General features: G+C 36.0%; 1 protein-coding gene across 3 annotated transcripts in view; it reads left to right on the forward strand.

Annotated features, from left to right (window-relative positions):
• The window catches only part of EFNA5 (ephrin A5), a 604,022-nt gene extending 591,901 nt beyond the window's left edge, over positions 1-12,121 (forward strand). For all 3 annotated transcript variants that reach the window (XM_075325029.1, XM_075325031.1, XM_075325030.1), the window contains one exon: positions 8,348-12,121. In XM_075325029.1, the coding sequence (XP_075181144.1) occupies positions 8,348-8,469 (122 nt within the window). In that variant the 3' untranslated portion in view covers positions 8,470-12,121. The remainder of the gene's footprint in view (positions 1-8,347) is intronic.
• Positions 12,122-13,070: the final 949 nt, after the last annotated feature.

Below are 13,070 nucleotides of genomic sequence, written 5' to 3' on the forward strand. Positions count from 1 at the left end.
ATAATGTTCGCTATGGCAGCTATCACAAAATATCGCACGTATGACGGGGGCGGGGACTATCGCACTCGACATCGCAGCATCGGCATGCAATGTCGTAATGTGTAAAGCCCGCCTTAGATTTAAAGCACCAATCCAGCTGTGAAATAAAAAAAATGCTTGTGTGGTGCTTTAAAGCTGCATTTGCAATGGCGGGATAATTATGAATGGGCAATCTTATGAGTCCTCGTTTCCCGATAATCAGCAGTGGTAAACATGTTGTAAATCATCCGATGAACAAGCAAACTGCTCGTTCTTCCGGTGAAATATTTTAGGCTTAAATAAATATAATTGTTCTCAGCACAACATAATCTGTGTACTATGGCAGTCTTTACAGCCAGACCAATTGTTCTGTGCAAGTAGTGGTTTGCCTGTCTAAACAGGCACATGAATGACTGCCGATCAGCAGTCAGTGGTCATTTATTGGCTAATGTAAACCCACCTTAAGGAGGTTTTCCCATGCACAAAGTTAAAGTTCATTTTGATCAGTCGATCTTAGAATAATAGTAAATTTCACAATTGCAAGTGAGTAAAAAAAAATGTTCCTGTGCTGAGATAATCTTATAAATGTGCCCCTGCTTATGTATCATGTAATGGCTGTGTCTGACCGTACAGAGTCATGGTCTGATCCTACCACATCTCCTTGGCAGGGGAGGACAAAAAAGTGTAAAAAGACATTAGAATGCGGTATCATAGCTGATTCTTTTTGTGAGGTAAAACGTTTCCCTGCCTGTTTTATAAAAAAATGTTTTACCTCAAAGAAATAATTGTGTGGTCCCGTGCTGTAATGTTTGTATACTTTATTCTCTCCCCATGCGAGGAGCTGTGGTATGATCAGACCAAGTTCCTGTACAGTCAGACACGGCCATTACACAGTACATAGCAGGGACACATTTTTAAGATTATCTAATTTTTTGTAAACAAATCCAATTGTGTAAATTATTATTATTACAAGTTTGTTTGATTAAAATGATCTTTGTTTGTGGGACAACCCCTTTAATTTTACCACACTTTCTCCCTTTATCTGCTTTGTCTCATGATATCCTATAGGTATTCAAGTCTAGCTCTACTTCGGGAGGGGGTCACAGAAAAACTAATAAAAGATATAAAATTCCTATCGCACCAATAATGAGAATTTTTTTTAGATTTTCATGCAGAATGTTAATTTATTAAAGCCACCTTCAGACTACAGAATGAAACCCAACGTTTTGGCTTGTCCAAGCCTATATCAAGGTATATCTGTAGGAGGGACTTGGCAGCATGTGTGAGGAAGTCTCGGCTGTGCACTCCGAGTTCTTGACAATTTGGCATGCACAGTTCACACTTCCTCACTCATGCTCCAGTCAATCCTACAGATATGCCTTGATAAAGGCTTGGACGAGCCAAAACGTTGGGTTTCATTCTCTATTCTGAAGGCGGCTTTAATAAATTCATATTGTGCATGAAAATCTAAAAAATGTTTCTCATTATTCATGATATCCTATAATATGGGCTATATTGATAGATATACAAGGTAATTTAAAGTCTTTCTGCATCAAGGGGAACGTGCCATTTTAAACATGGCTTCATATCTGCAGCCGGCATGTACAATAGCAGAGGCTAAGCAGAAATAAAATATAGCTTTATGGGAAACAAATCAGTATAAACTGTGATTTTAATTTTAACCTCTGCTCATTGTGGACTGAAAAGCCCATCAGGTGGTTTTTCATACTTGTCAATCATAAATTGCAGACTGTACTTCCAACAAAAGTATGTCTTTTCTGCTCCTCCTACTCCGTAGTTTGTCGGATTTGAAGACATCAAGTTTAATATGCCACGTTCTCTTTAAATATTTTGTACATGATCAGCATAAATTGAAAAAGAATGAGAAATCTGATTTTCTTTGAGAGTAGCAATATAAATATACCGATGCTCAACATATTGTTCAGCTACATAACACTATAAGAAACATATGTTTGTCAAATAAATGGTGTAATGCATCTTGTGCAGAATGTTCTATTTTAAAGTGTAAGCTGAACCTTGGTGAGCATATGCTGATATATTGAAGAACATTCTAAATAGCAGATTCCAATTATTAACAAATGGCTCGACCATCTCTTTTTACAAGGTGGAGAGATGAGATGACAAAATGTTCGAAATGTAAATCTTGGCTCTACAGAACCATAATACAATAATACATATGGGGGTTTATATTCTTGCCAAGTTCATTTGAAGCTTGAAAAAAAAAAAAATAAGGCATGTTTTATAGGATGACTAGGATGACATATTATCGAACTAATCACCACACTGTACCTTTTAATATACATAACGGCCAAAAACTAGTATGATACAAACAACAGGAACCATAGTATACGGCCAAAATCAATCAATTTATTTAACAAAATTTTGTTAACATAGACATATAACATACAAAAATGCCAACAGGTATTGGGAGGACAGAGAATATTGCACACTGTATTAGTAGATCAAAATGATATCCAAGGACTAATAAATATAAAGTGAAACAGTGCTTGTAAACATCCAAGGAAAGTTTTTTATATATGTTCAGCCTGAATTGCAGCCAATGGAATTATAAAGTGCAAAAGTGCGTGTTCTAACAATAAACAAACAGCAGGGGGAGCCCAATCAATTGATTTATATGGAAATCCAAGGTAAATGGATGATATAATTATGTAGGGCAAATCTGAGAAGATTCAGGCAATTGCAAAGTGCAGTTATGCTAGAAAGGAAAGTAACCAGCGGCTAAGTAGGGCACAACAGGCAAAACAATGAGAGATCTACAGTTAACTAAATAAGTAAGCTTGCAAGTAGCACATAATACCTCCGTCCACACACCCACGCCTCCAACGCACGTTTCGTGACAACTTCTTCAGGGAGCGTGTGTTGGAGGGGTAGGGGGATGGTATATGAACGCATCGGTGGCCAGTGAACAGCTGAGTACGGATCAGCTGACATACCGGGTGAGTCATAGTATGGCGCATGCGTCCTCCGCACCAGCCGTAATAGGGGAAGACATGCAGGCGGACAACGGAGGAAGAGCGTCGGCAGCCGTCATGGAGACGGCGTCCGAGCTCCAACCCCTATAGCCGCCGTCATGACAACCCACAGCCGTGCTTTGGCGCATGCGCACCAACTCAAAACTGGGACTTAGTTACAGGCATATAATAGCTCATGATACAACCATCAGACCGGATCAAGGACTCGTGCACATATTATAAGAAATATAATAGGGTTGAGGAAAATCAATAGGTAGTGAAGTGCAAAGAAAAGTGAAAAATAAATGAGAATAAAAGTGTAAACAATATAAGATATGATATATGCATGATGAATACAATATATAAAAAATGTAAAGAATCTCTCACAACTATTGAGAGCTTTACACATAAATAATTAAGTGATATAAATGCAATAAGGTGAAACTGTGTGCACATACACACATATGCACACGGTCACCTAAATGCGTATAAAAGTATATAGATAGCATTATACAGTGTAATAAGAAAGTGATATATAGTGATAATAAATATATGCAAAAATGTACATTATATAAATTACATAAAAATTGTGATATATACAAGCTAATTTTATTAAAGAGAAAAAAAAGGAGTGAAAAAATTCATTTTAAAATATTAAACATATATTCTTGATCCATCCGAGGTCAGAATGTTCTCATCAATATCCACCCGACATTTAAGATATAAATAGGCCAAACTATGATAAGAAGAAAAATATATTTTGAAATCAATTACATACATAAAATATAAAAACCACCCTACCCCCTAAAAAAGTCCGACAACAGATTCCTAAAACCAATTTATAAGAATGACGCGAAACCAAAATTCTCATTAAGGCCCCTCGGTGCAACTGTATTAAGCCTATATATCCATCTACTCTCGACCTGTGATAAAACTTTAAATAGATTACCACCCCTCTGACCAAGGCACACTTGATCGATGGCAATGATGGAAAGTTTGCTGGCATCACAATTGTGCCAGAGTTTAAAATGCCTAGCCAGGGTTTTCACTTGTTCACCAAATTTAGATTTCTTTGCTTTTTCAATATCGCGCACATGTTCCCTTACGCGAAACTTGAGCTCCCTTGTGGTCATGCCAATATAAACCTTTTTACAGGGACACGTCGCGTGGTATATAACACCTTTGGAAGTGCAGGTTAGCTGATGAAGAATCTTATAGGTCCGAGTTTGATCACCATTAAAGAATTCCTTACTCTTCTTCAAATTCAGACATGCCCTGCATGTACCACAGGGAAAAAATCCCTTGATATCTCCAGACTGATCTATACTCCTAGATTGGTAATGGCTTCTCACCAGTAAGTCCCTAAGGTTAGCACTACGACGAGCGGTAACCTTAGGCTCTGACTGGAGGAAATTCTTTAAAATCGGATCAGTAAACAGCACTCCCCAATGTGTTTTTATGATTTCTTTCAAATCTGTCCATTGACTATTGAATTTGGTGATAAGTCTTACCTCACTATTGGAGGGCGCCAGATTAGATGAAGGTTTATAGAGAAGTTCATTACGAGAAACTTGTGTTGCTCTCTTAAGGCCGTTGCGTATATTCCGATGGCTATATCCTCTCTCACGAAAACGGCTGTAGAGATCCCTTGATTGTTTGTAGAAGTTATCATTCGTAGAGCAAATTCTTCTCGCTCTTAAAAATTGCCCAATAGGAATGCCTCTGATGGTACCCTTAGGATGTGATGATTGTGCATGGAGAAATGCGTTCGTAGAAGTAGATTTCCTGAAGATGTCAGTCTCAAGAAATCCATCCGGGGTAGTTTTGATGTCGACGTCCAAAAAGCTCAACCTAAGACCATATTGGAAAGTAAGTTTAATGTTGAGCAAATTATCATTTAACCTCAACATCATGTTCTCCAATTGTTTAGGGGACCCCTCCCATATAAACCATATTATTATTATTATTATTATTATTATTATTATTTATTATTATAGCGCCATTTATTCCATGGCGCTTTACAAGTGAAAGAGGGTATACGTACAACAATCATTAACAGTACAAGACAGACTGGTATAGGAGGAGAGAGGACCCTGCCCGCGAGGGCTCACAGTCTACAGGGAATGGGTGATGGTACAATAGGTGAGGACAGAGCTGGTTGCGCAGTGGTCTACTGGGCTGAGGGCTATTGTAGGTTGTAGGCTTGTTGGAAGAGGTGGGTCTTGAGGTTCCTCTTGAAGCTTGGAGCTTGGGAGAGGGAGATATTTTTGAGCAATCCTATTGACCAGGTCGACCGTATCCATCACTGGATACGGTATATTGATGATATATGGTAATAATTTGCTCAACATTAAACTTACTTTCCAATATGGTCTTAGGTTGAGCTTTTTAGACGTCGACATCAAAACTACCCCGGATGGATTTCTTTTTAAGAGCGAGAAGAATTTGCTCTACGAATGATAACTTCTACAAACAATCAAGGGATCTCTACAGCCGTTTTCGTGAGAGAGGATATAGCCATCGGAATATACGCAACGGCCTTAAGAGAGCAACACAAGTTTCTCGTAATGAACTTCTCTATAAACCTTCATCTAATCTGGCGCCCTCCAATAGTGAGGTAAGACTTATCACCAAATTCAATAGTCAATGGACAGATTTGAAAGAAATCATAAAAACACATTGGGGAGTGCTGTTTACTGATCCGATTTTAAAGAATTTCCTCCAGTCAGAGCCTAAGGTTACCGCTCGTCGTAGTGCTAACCTTAGGGACTTACTGGTGAGAAGCCATTACCAATCTAGGAGTATAGATCAGTCTGGAGATATCAAGGGATTTTTTCCCTGTGGTACATGCAGGGCATGTCTGAATTTGAAGAAGAGTAAGGAATTCTTTAATGGTGATCAAACTCGGACCTATAAGATTCTTCATCAGCTAACCTGCACTTCCAAAGGTGTTATATACCACGCGACGTGTCCCTGTAAAAAGGTTTATATTGGCATGACCACAAGGGAGCTCAAGTTTCGCGTAAGGGAACATGTGCGCGATATTGAAAAAGCAAAGAAATCTAAATTTGGTGAACAATTGAAAACCCTGGCTAGGCATTTTAAACTCTGGCACAATTGTGATGCCAGCAAACTTTCCATCATTGCCATCGATCAAGTGTGCCTTGGTCAGAGGGGTGGTAATCTATTTAAAGTTTTATCACAGGTCGAGAGTAGATGGATATATAGGCTTAATACAGTTGCACCGAGGGGCCTTAATGAGAATTTTGGTTTCGCGTCATTCTTATAAATTGGTTTTAGGAATCTGTTGTCGGACTTTTTTAGGGGGTAGGGTGGTTTTTATATTTTATGTATGTAATTGATTTCAAAATATATTTTTCTTCTTATCATAGTTTGGCCTATTTATATCTTAAATGTCGGGTGGATATTGATGAGAACATTCTGACCTCGGATGGATCAAGAATATATGTTTAATATTTTAAAATGAATTTTTTCACTCCTTTTTTTTCTCTTTAATAAAATTAGCTTGTATATATCACAATTTTTATGTAATTTATATAATGTACATTTTTGCATATATTTATTATCACTATATATCACTTTCTTATTACACTGTATAATGCTATCTATATACTTTTATACGCATTTAGGTGACCGTGTGCATATGTGTGTATGTGCACACAGTTTCACCTTATTGCATTTATATCACTTAATTATTTATGTGTAAAGCTCTCAATAGTTGTGAGAGATTCTTTACATTTTTTATATATTGTATTCATCATGCATATATCATATCTTATATTGTTTACACTTTTATTCTCATTTATTTTTCACTTTTCTTTGCACTTCACTACCTATTGATTTTCCTCAACCCTATTATATTTCTTATAATATGTGCACGAGTCCTTGATCCGGTCTGATGGTTGTATCATGAGCTATTATATGCCTGTAACTAAGTCCCAGTTTTGAGTTGGTGCGCATGCGCCAAAGCACGGCTGTGGGTTGTCATGACGGCGGCTATAGGGGTTGGAGCTCGGACGCCGTCTCCATGACGGCTGCCGACGCTCTTCCTCCGTTGTCCGCCTGCATGTCTTCCCCTATTACGGCTGGTGCGGAGGACGCATGCGCCATACTATGACTCACCCGGTATGTCAGCTGATCCGTACTCAGCTGTTCACTGGCCACCGATGCGTTCATATACCATCCCCTTACCCCTCCAACAAACGCTCCCTGAAGAAGTTGTCACGAAACGTGCGTTGGAGGCGTGGGTGTGTGGACGGAGGTATTATGTGCTACTTGCAAGCTTACTTATTTAGTTAACTGTAGATCTCTCATTGTTTTGCCTGTTGTGCCCTACTTAGCCGCTGGTTACTTTCCTTTCTAGCATAACTGCACTTTGCAATTGCCTGAATCTTCTCAGATTTGCCCTACATAATTATATCATCCATTTACCTTGGATTTCCATATAAATCAATTGATTGGGCTCCCCCTGCTGTTTGTTTATTGTTAGAACACGCACTTTTGCACTTTATAATTCCATTGGCTGCAATTCAGGCTGAACATATATAAAAAACTTTCCTTGGATGTTTACAAGCACTGTTTCACTTTATATTTATTAGTCCTTGGATATCATTTTGATCTACTAATACAGTGTGCAATATTCTCTGTCCTCCCAATACCTGTTGGCATTTTTGTATGTTATATGTCTATGTTAATAAAATTTTGTTAAATAAATTGATTGATTTTGGCCGTATACTATGGTTCCTGTTGTTTATATTATCGAACTACTCTTTTTTTTAACTTTTTTCAGATGAGATTTTCTCCATAATTTGGTGTTGCATAGAGGCAGACAGCGGCATGCTAAGTGCCAGAGCGTCTGTGCCACCATACTTGGTTGCATGAGCTTTAGTAGAGGGCAATTTTGTTAAACAAAATTGGGGATTGCTTTTTATGTAGCCTATACTGCATGAGATGAAGACCATCTGCAGACATTTTTCTCGACGTAAATTTTAGCTGGGCTGTTTCACCGTATTGGGGCTCTTTTCCTGGTTTTTGACATGGCACATAATGTTTGAAAATACTTGCATAATTTTGCATGCAGACATTAATGTTTCCTTATGAATATGAGTTGTCCTTTTGTGCAGTGGCTTTATTATTTATAGATTTCTATGTGTCTTCTAAAATAGTCTTTATTTTGAGTCAAACAAATGTTGTTTTATCATTATTCAAATTTTAAAAGTTTTATATTTTCTTAAAATAAGAAGTTATTATGCTTAAAGTGCTAAGTCGTGAACTTTCCACTCAAGAAACTAAATATCTGTTTTGTGTTTGAACAGATGACACAGTTCATGAATCAGCTGAGCCTTCCCGTGGCGAAAATTCAGCACCAACACCAAGGATACCAAATTGGCTTTTAACGATCCTTCTGTTTCTCCTGGCGATGCATTTGACGTTATAGCACAGCATATTTCACAGACCAACTGCAGAAAAACAGGGTCTTGGAACATCAAAGATCCACCTAACTGCTTCACCCAAGAAAGGAACAGTATTTCTTTTGTTTTTCCCCCTTTTTGTTGCATTTTATATATATTTTCCCACTTTCAAGCGAACATGAATTCCACGAGAATATTTACTTCACATATTATAATTTAGAAGTTGCTTTTTATTCCAGAACCTTAAATCCTGGTAAAATGCCAAATATAAATAGGAACACTAGTGCATTAAAGTTTCCCTTGCATTTGGGCATACGAAGACACCTATTTGGCACACATTCTTGTCTGTGCAGATCGACGTAGGCAGCATGAACCAGTTAATATGGATATTTACTTAATGGAAGTGAAATCTGAAAGGAATTTCTCCTTTGTTGACCACTTTACAGAACTGTTAGATGGTGTGATAATATATGCAGTAGAACACAAAAGGATTTATTCCAAATTTTCAAGGACATGTTTATCTAAGAAGACAATATTCATGGACTCTCCTAAGCACTCTTACCTGCACTATTGGAGTACCAAAGGGTATGGGGGAGTATTTTTAGATAATGTTATTTTTGTTGTTTTAATATATTTGAATTCATCTGGAGTGCAAAGAATTGTACTATTTAAAACATAGGCAAAAACCATTAATTGAACTCCAAGGTGCTACATTTTTTATTTTGCTGTTCTACAACTCATGCATTTTATATACAATATGACCATGCCCAAGGCTAAACTGTCTTGGAGGTTTCTTTTTGGTCCACCATCCTACAACATGTGCATCAGCGAGGAATTGTTTCATAATACTGGACATTAGTCTTTGTTTTGAATTGACTTTTCTTAAGTCTTGGAAGAAATATGTGAAATTATGATTAACAGGCATGGTGAAGTACCAGCTTCTAAAGAAAGTCTGATGCCAGAAAGTCATTGTATGTTTCATTTGACCCCTTAGGTGGCTACAATTAAGTGATGAATCGTATTCCCAAAATTCAAATTTAGATATATTCTAAATTGGCTCCAATAGATTGTAAGGGAAAACTCTCGACCAACTTGTATATGCATTGCTAAGAAATCTTTTGTGGATAACTCAATGTGTTTTTGCATAAACACCAAATTGTTGATAGACTTGATTCCAGCAGTAAATCAAATCTTGGTTGTGTTCATGGACAGCTACCTATTGTCACATTGGAAGAATCAAATATGGACGCTTAATAACTTTTCAGGGTGCCTTGAGTTTTTGTTTATTATTGATGTATAGCTAAAGGACGTGACTCAGACACTTCATAGTCACCAAATGTACTTTACGTAATAAAGACTTTAACAAACTGTGATTATGTTTAATATAAAAAGTAAAAAAAAAATTATCAAGTACAATAACTTTTAATATATTTCTAAGAACAATACAGACATACATAAATGGTCATAGTTATTCAACGCCATTTTCTAACTGTCTAAATTATGTATTCCTAGAGATAGGAATTCAGTGGGAGATGTAATAAGAGCCTTCAAAAATCCATGTGCTGGCCTGGGTTGCTTTAATCTAGAACAATAGTATTATGCAATTTTTTTTATGTCGTATATACAATAAAGTACAATAAAGCACAGCGACCAATAACCTAAGAAGTAAATATTATCACATAGGCTACATTGACAAGGATGTGATTCATATGTTGTAGTTTGTCATGCCGCAACTTTACAGTGTTAGCACAAAAACTACCTTCAATAGTTCAGGGTCTGGTTTCTATAATGACGATGTAGCAGTAATCAATAACAGCCATTATGAAATGAAATGATGAGAAATCTTACATTAGGTTCTTAAAATATGGCCTCTAATAACATTTAAGAAACACAACTGCTACTTCTAAGGATTGCGTGTTGATGGGTGTTATTGTATTTAACAGCCTTAACATTGCTTTTAGTTTTAATAAATGTTAAGATTATTATAGTTGTTATTTTTTATTATTATTTTTATTGTCATGAAGTAGCAGTTTTATTTTTTACCTTAAAAAATTGTATCTCCCTCTTTTACACAAAAGGTACAGTGATAATCAATTATGTCCAACTAAATTACCAATATTGTAGTAAAACTTGGGTAAATATGTTAAATCCATATAGAAACAATTTGATAGGAAGCTCCAAAAATAATGTAAGTATAGTAGAGATTTTCCAAAAAGTTTAGAAATTGGGGCAAAATTAAACCTGCTCATTGCACTTGAAGTCTCTTTGGCTTTCTTCATTTCTCACTCGCTTTGTCTTTTCCTCTTTATTTTCCCTATAAACTTTTACGGCCCAGGTAGGGTCACCTTTTAGACCCATTTTCCTGGTTGCCAGTGGCTTTCCAACCTGAAGCAGGGGGACTAAGCATCAGTCTGTTTGGTGGATACTGTGTATCCTTTAATACACAAGATAACATTTCATGTTAGATTAGAATATTGTTTTGTACTATACCTTCTTGGATGGCAAAGAATATAAGATAAAAAAAGTACATTCTTTAAATTCTGTATTATTAGCAACCTATGTTGTATATAGTGTTTGATAATAAAGTATTAATTCAATTCTTATGTCTTTTGTAAGTGAATACATTAGACTTTCAGACCACAAAAAAAGATAAAAAAAATCATAATTGTCATCCGATGACACTTAAAAAATAGAAAAAAAGAAATAATAAAAAAATAAAAAGAATAAAAGGTTTGTTTGTAAACATGATCACTCACAAGTGCTCACTCAGTCATGACCCAGGGAAACACAACATGTAATGATCAATGTTTTATACTAAATGTTTATAGGTCCGATGTTAGAGCCCTGTGTATTTTTGGCATGTTGGCTTATGGAAACATATGGAATTTTTTTTTTTAGAATTTTTTTTTTAGGGGTGGGTCTTCTATTTAAGACATACTTTTCTCCATGCTTGAGCCAGGCATCAGCTACATGGCATATTCTTTAAAAAATAAAAAATAGTATTAAAATAAATTACATATTTAAGACATTTAATGTAATACTTCAGTACATCATATGTTAACCATTTAAAGTTTATGTAATCTGTTTTTGTCCAGCCGAGCCACAGTCCTCATAGTTCATTTATCATTGTAATATTAAATGTGTTTTCAGTATCTCTTAAAACTTGTACTTGGTTCTGTTAACTTGTCAGGTAACTGTGTTGCTTCCCGTTTTAATTTCTACCCTTTTCTGATACTTCTGCTCTATCTGTCTTTCTCCTTTCAAGCAGTAAATGAGCAGATCTGCCCTACTTTTTGGCATCACAGAATTTTTCCCAGGCATTCACCCCCAACTTTCTCAGATCTAAGACAAATCTCCCTATGATAAGCTCACTGCCATTGTCTGTGCAGTTTAATAGATGCTGGCATGTTGGAGGTTACCCATGAGGCTACAAAATCCGCTTTCCATACTTACTCTTGACATCTCATTGAAACCACTCATTGTCTGTGCATCTGGGTAAGAAAGTCCAGCTCAGTGTGGTCCTGTGCTTGTACTCCCCTGCTTTGGACTTACTATTCATTGAGTGCTGTTTTGAAATGCTTACATTATATGAGTTAAAAGAAAATGTAAAAAAAAATAATCATAAACTGTATTTGTATATACACGTGTCCGTACAAATAAACTTAAATAAAAAACTTATTACCTTGTTGTTCTTTAATTATTATTGTCACATTTAATCATTCATTAAGCCCTTGAATAATGTATTATTATATTGGAATTTTTTTTTTTTGCTTCGATTAACCCCCCCAAAGATCGGACAATTTTTCATTTTTGCACTTTTGTTTTTTCCTCCCCTTAGTCTAAGAACTAGAACTTTTTTACTTTTCTGTTTTTGCATTGAGTTGTACTTTTGAATGACCTGATATATTTTATCATACGATGTAATGACATGCATTGCAATTGTTTTTTTTTCACAGCATTCTTTTTACCACAAAACTGACCTGACAGTGTGATTGTCCAGTTAAATACTAAACATATATAGTTTTTAAATTTAAAAAAACAAAATCTAGCTTGGATCACAATGTTCCGAGAGCTGTACTGTTTTCAATTGTTGGGATCTGGGGCTGTGTAAGAGCACATTTTTTACTAACTGAGCTGATGTTTCCTTAATATTATTTTGGAATATATACATTTTTTTGATCCACTATTATTACATTTTTGTCTCTTGTTGCAGTGGCCAAAAAACTGCAATTCTGGCATTCTGATCTTTTTTCTCATTACGCTGTTTACTGATTGGCTTAATTTATTTTATATTTTGAAAGACCTGACATTTACGAACACAGCAATACTCAATATGTGATTTTTTAAAATGTCTTATATTTGTTATGTGGTAAAAAATGGGTGATTTGAGTTTTTTATATATTTTTTAAAACATTTTTTTCAACTTTGTACTGTATTTAATGTTTCCCTTAGTAAAATTTAACCTGCAATAGTTTGATCACTTGTTCTATATACAGCAATACCAAAGCATTGCTGTGTATAGAAAAAAATCACAACCAGATGGCTATGACTGGTTTTCACAGGAGTGCTGTGATGATAAACACAGGAGTAATGAGGTGACCCCTAGCTGTCATGACAACTCATTGGC

This window comes from Anomaloglossus baeobatrachus, chromosome 1, assembly GCF_048569485.1.
Source record: "Anomaloglossus baeobatrachus isolate aAnoBae1 chromosome 1, aAnoBae1.hap1, whole genome shotgun sequence".
In the NCBI taxonomy this organism is placed as follows: domain Eukaryota; kingdom Metazoa; phylum Chordata; class Amphibia; order Anura; family Aromobatidae; genus Anomaloglossus; species Anomaloglossus baeobatrachus.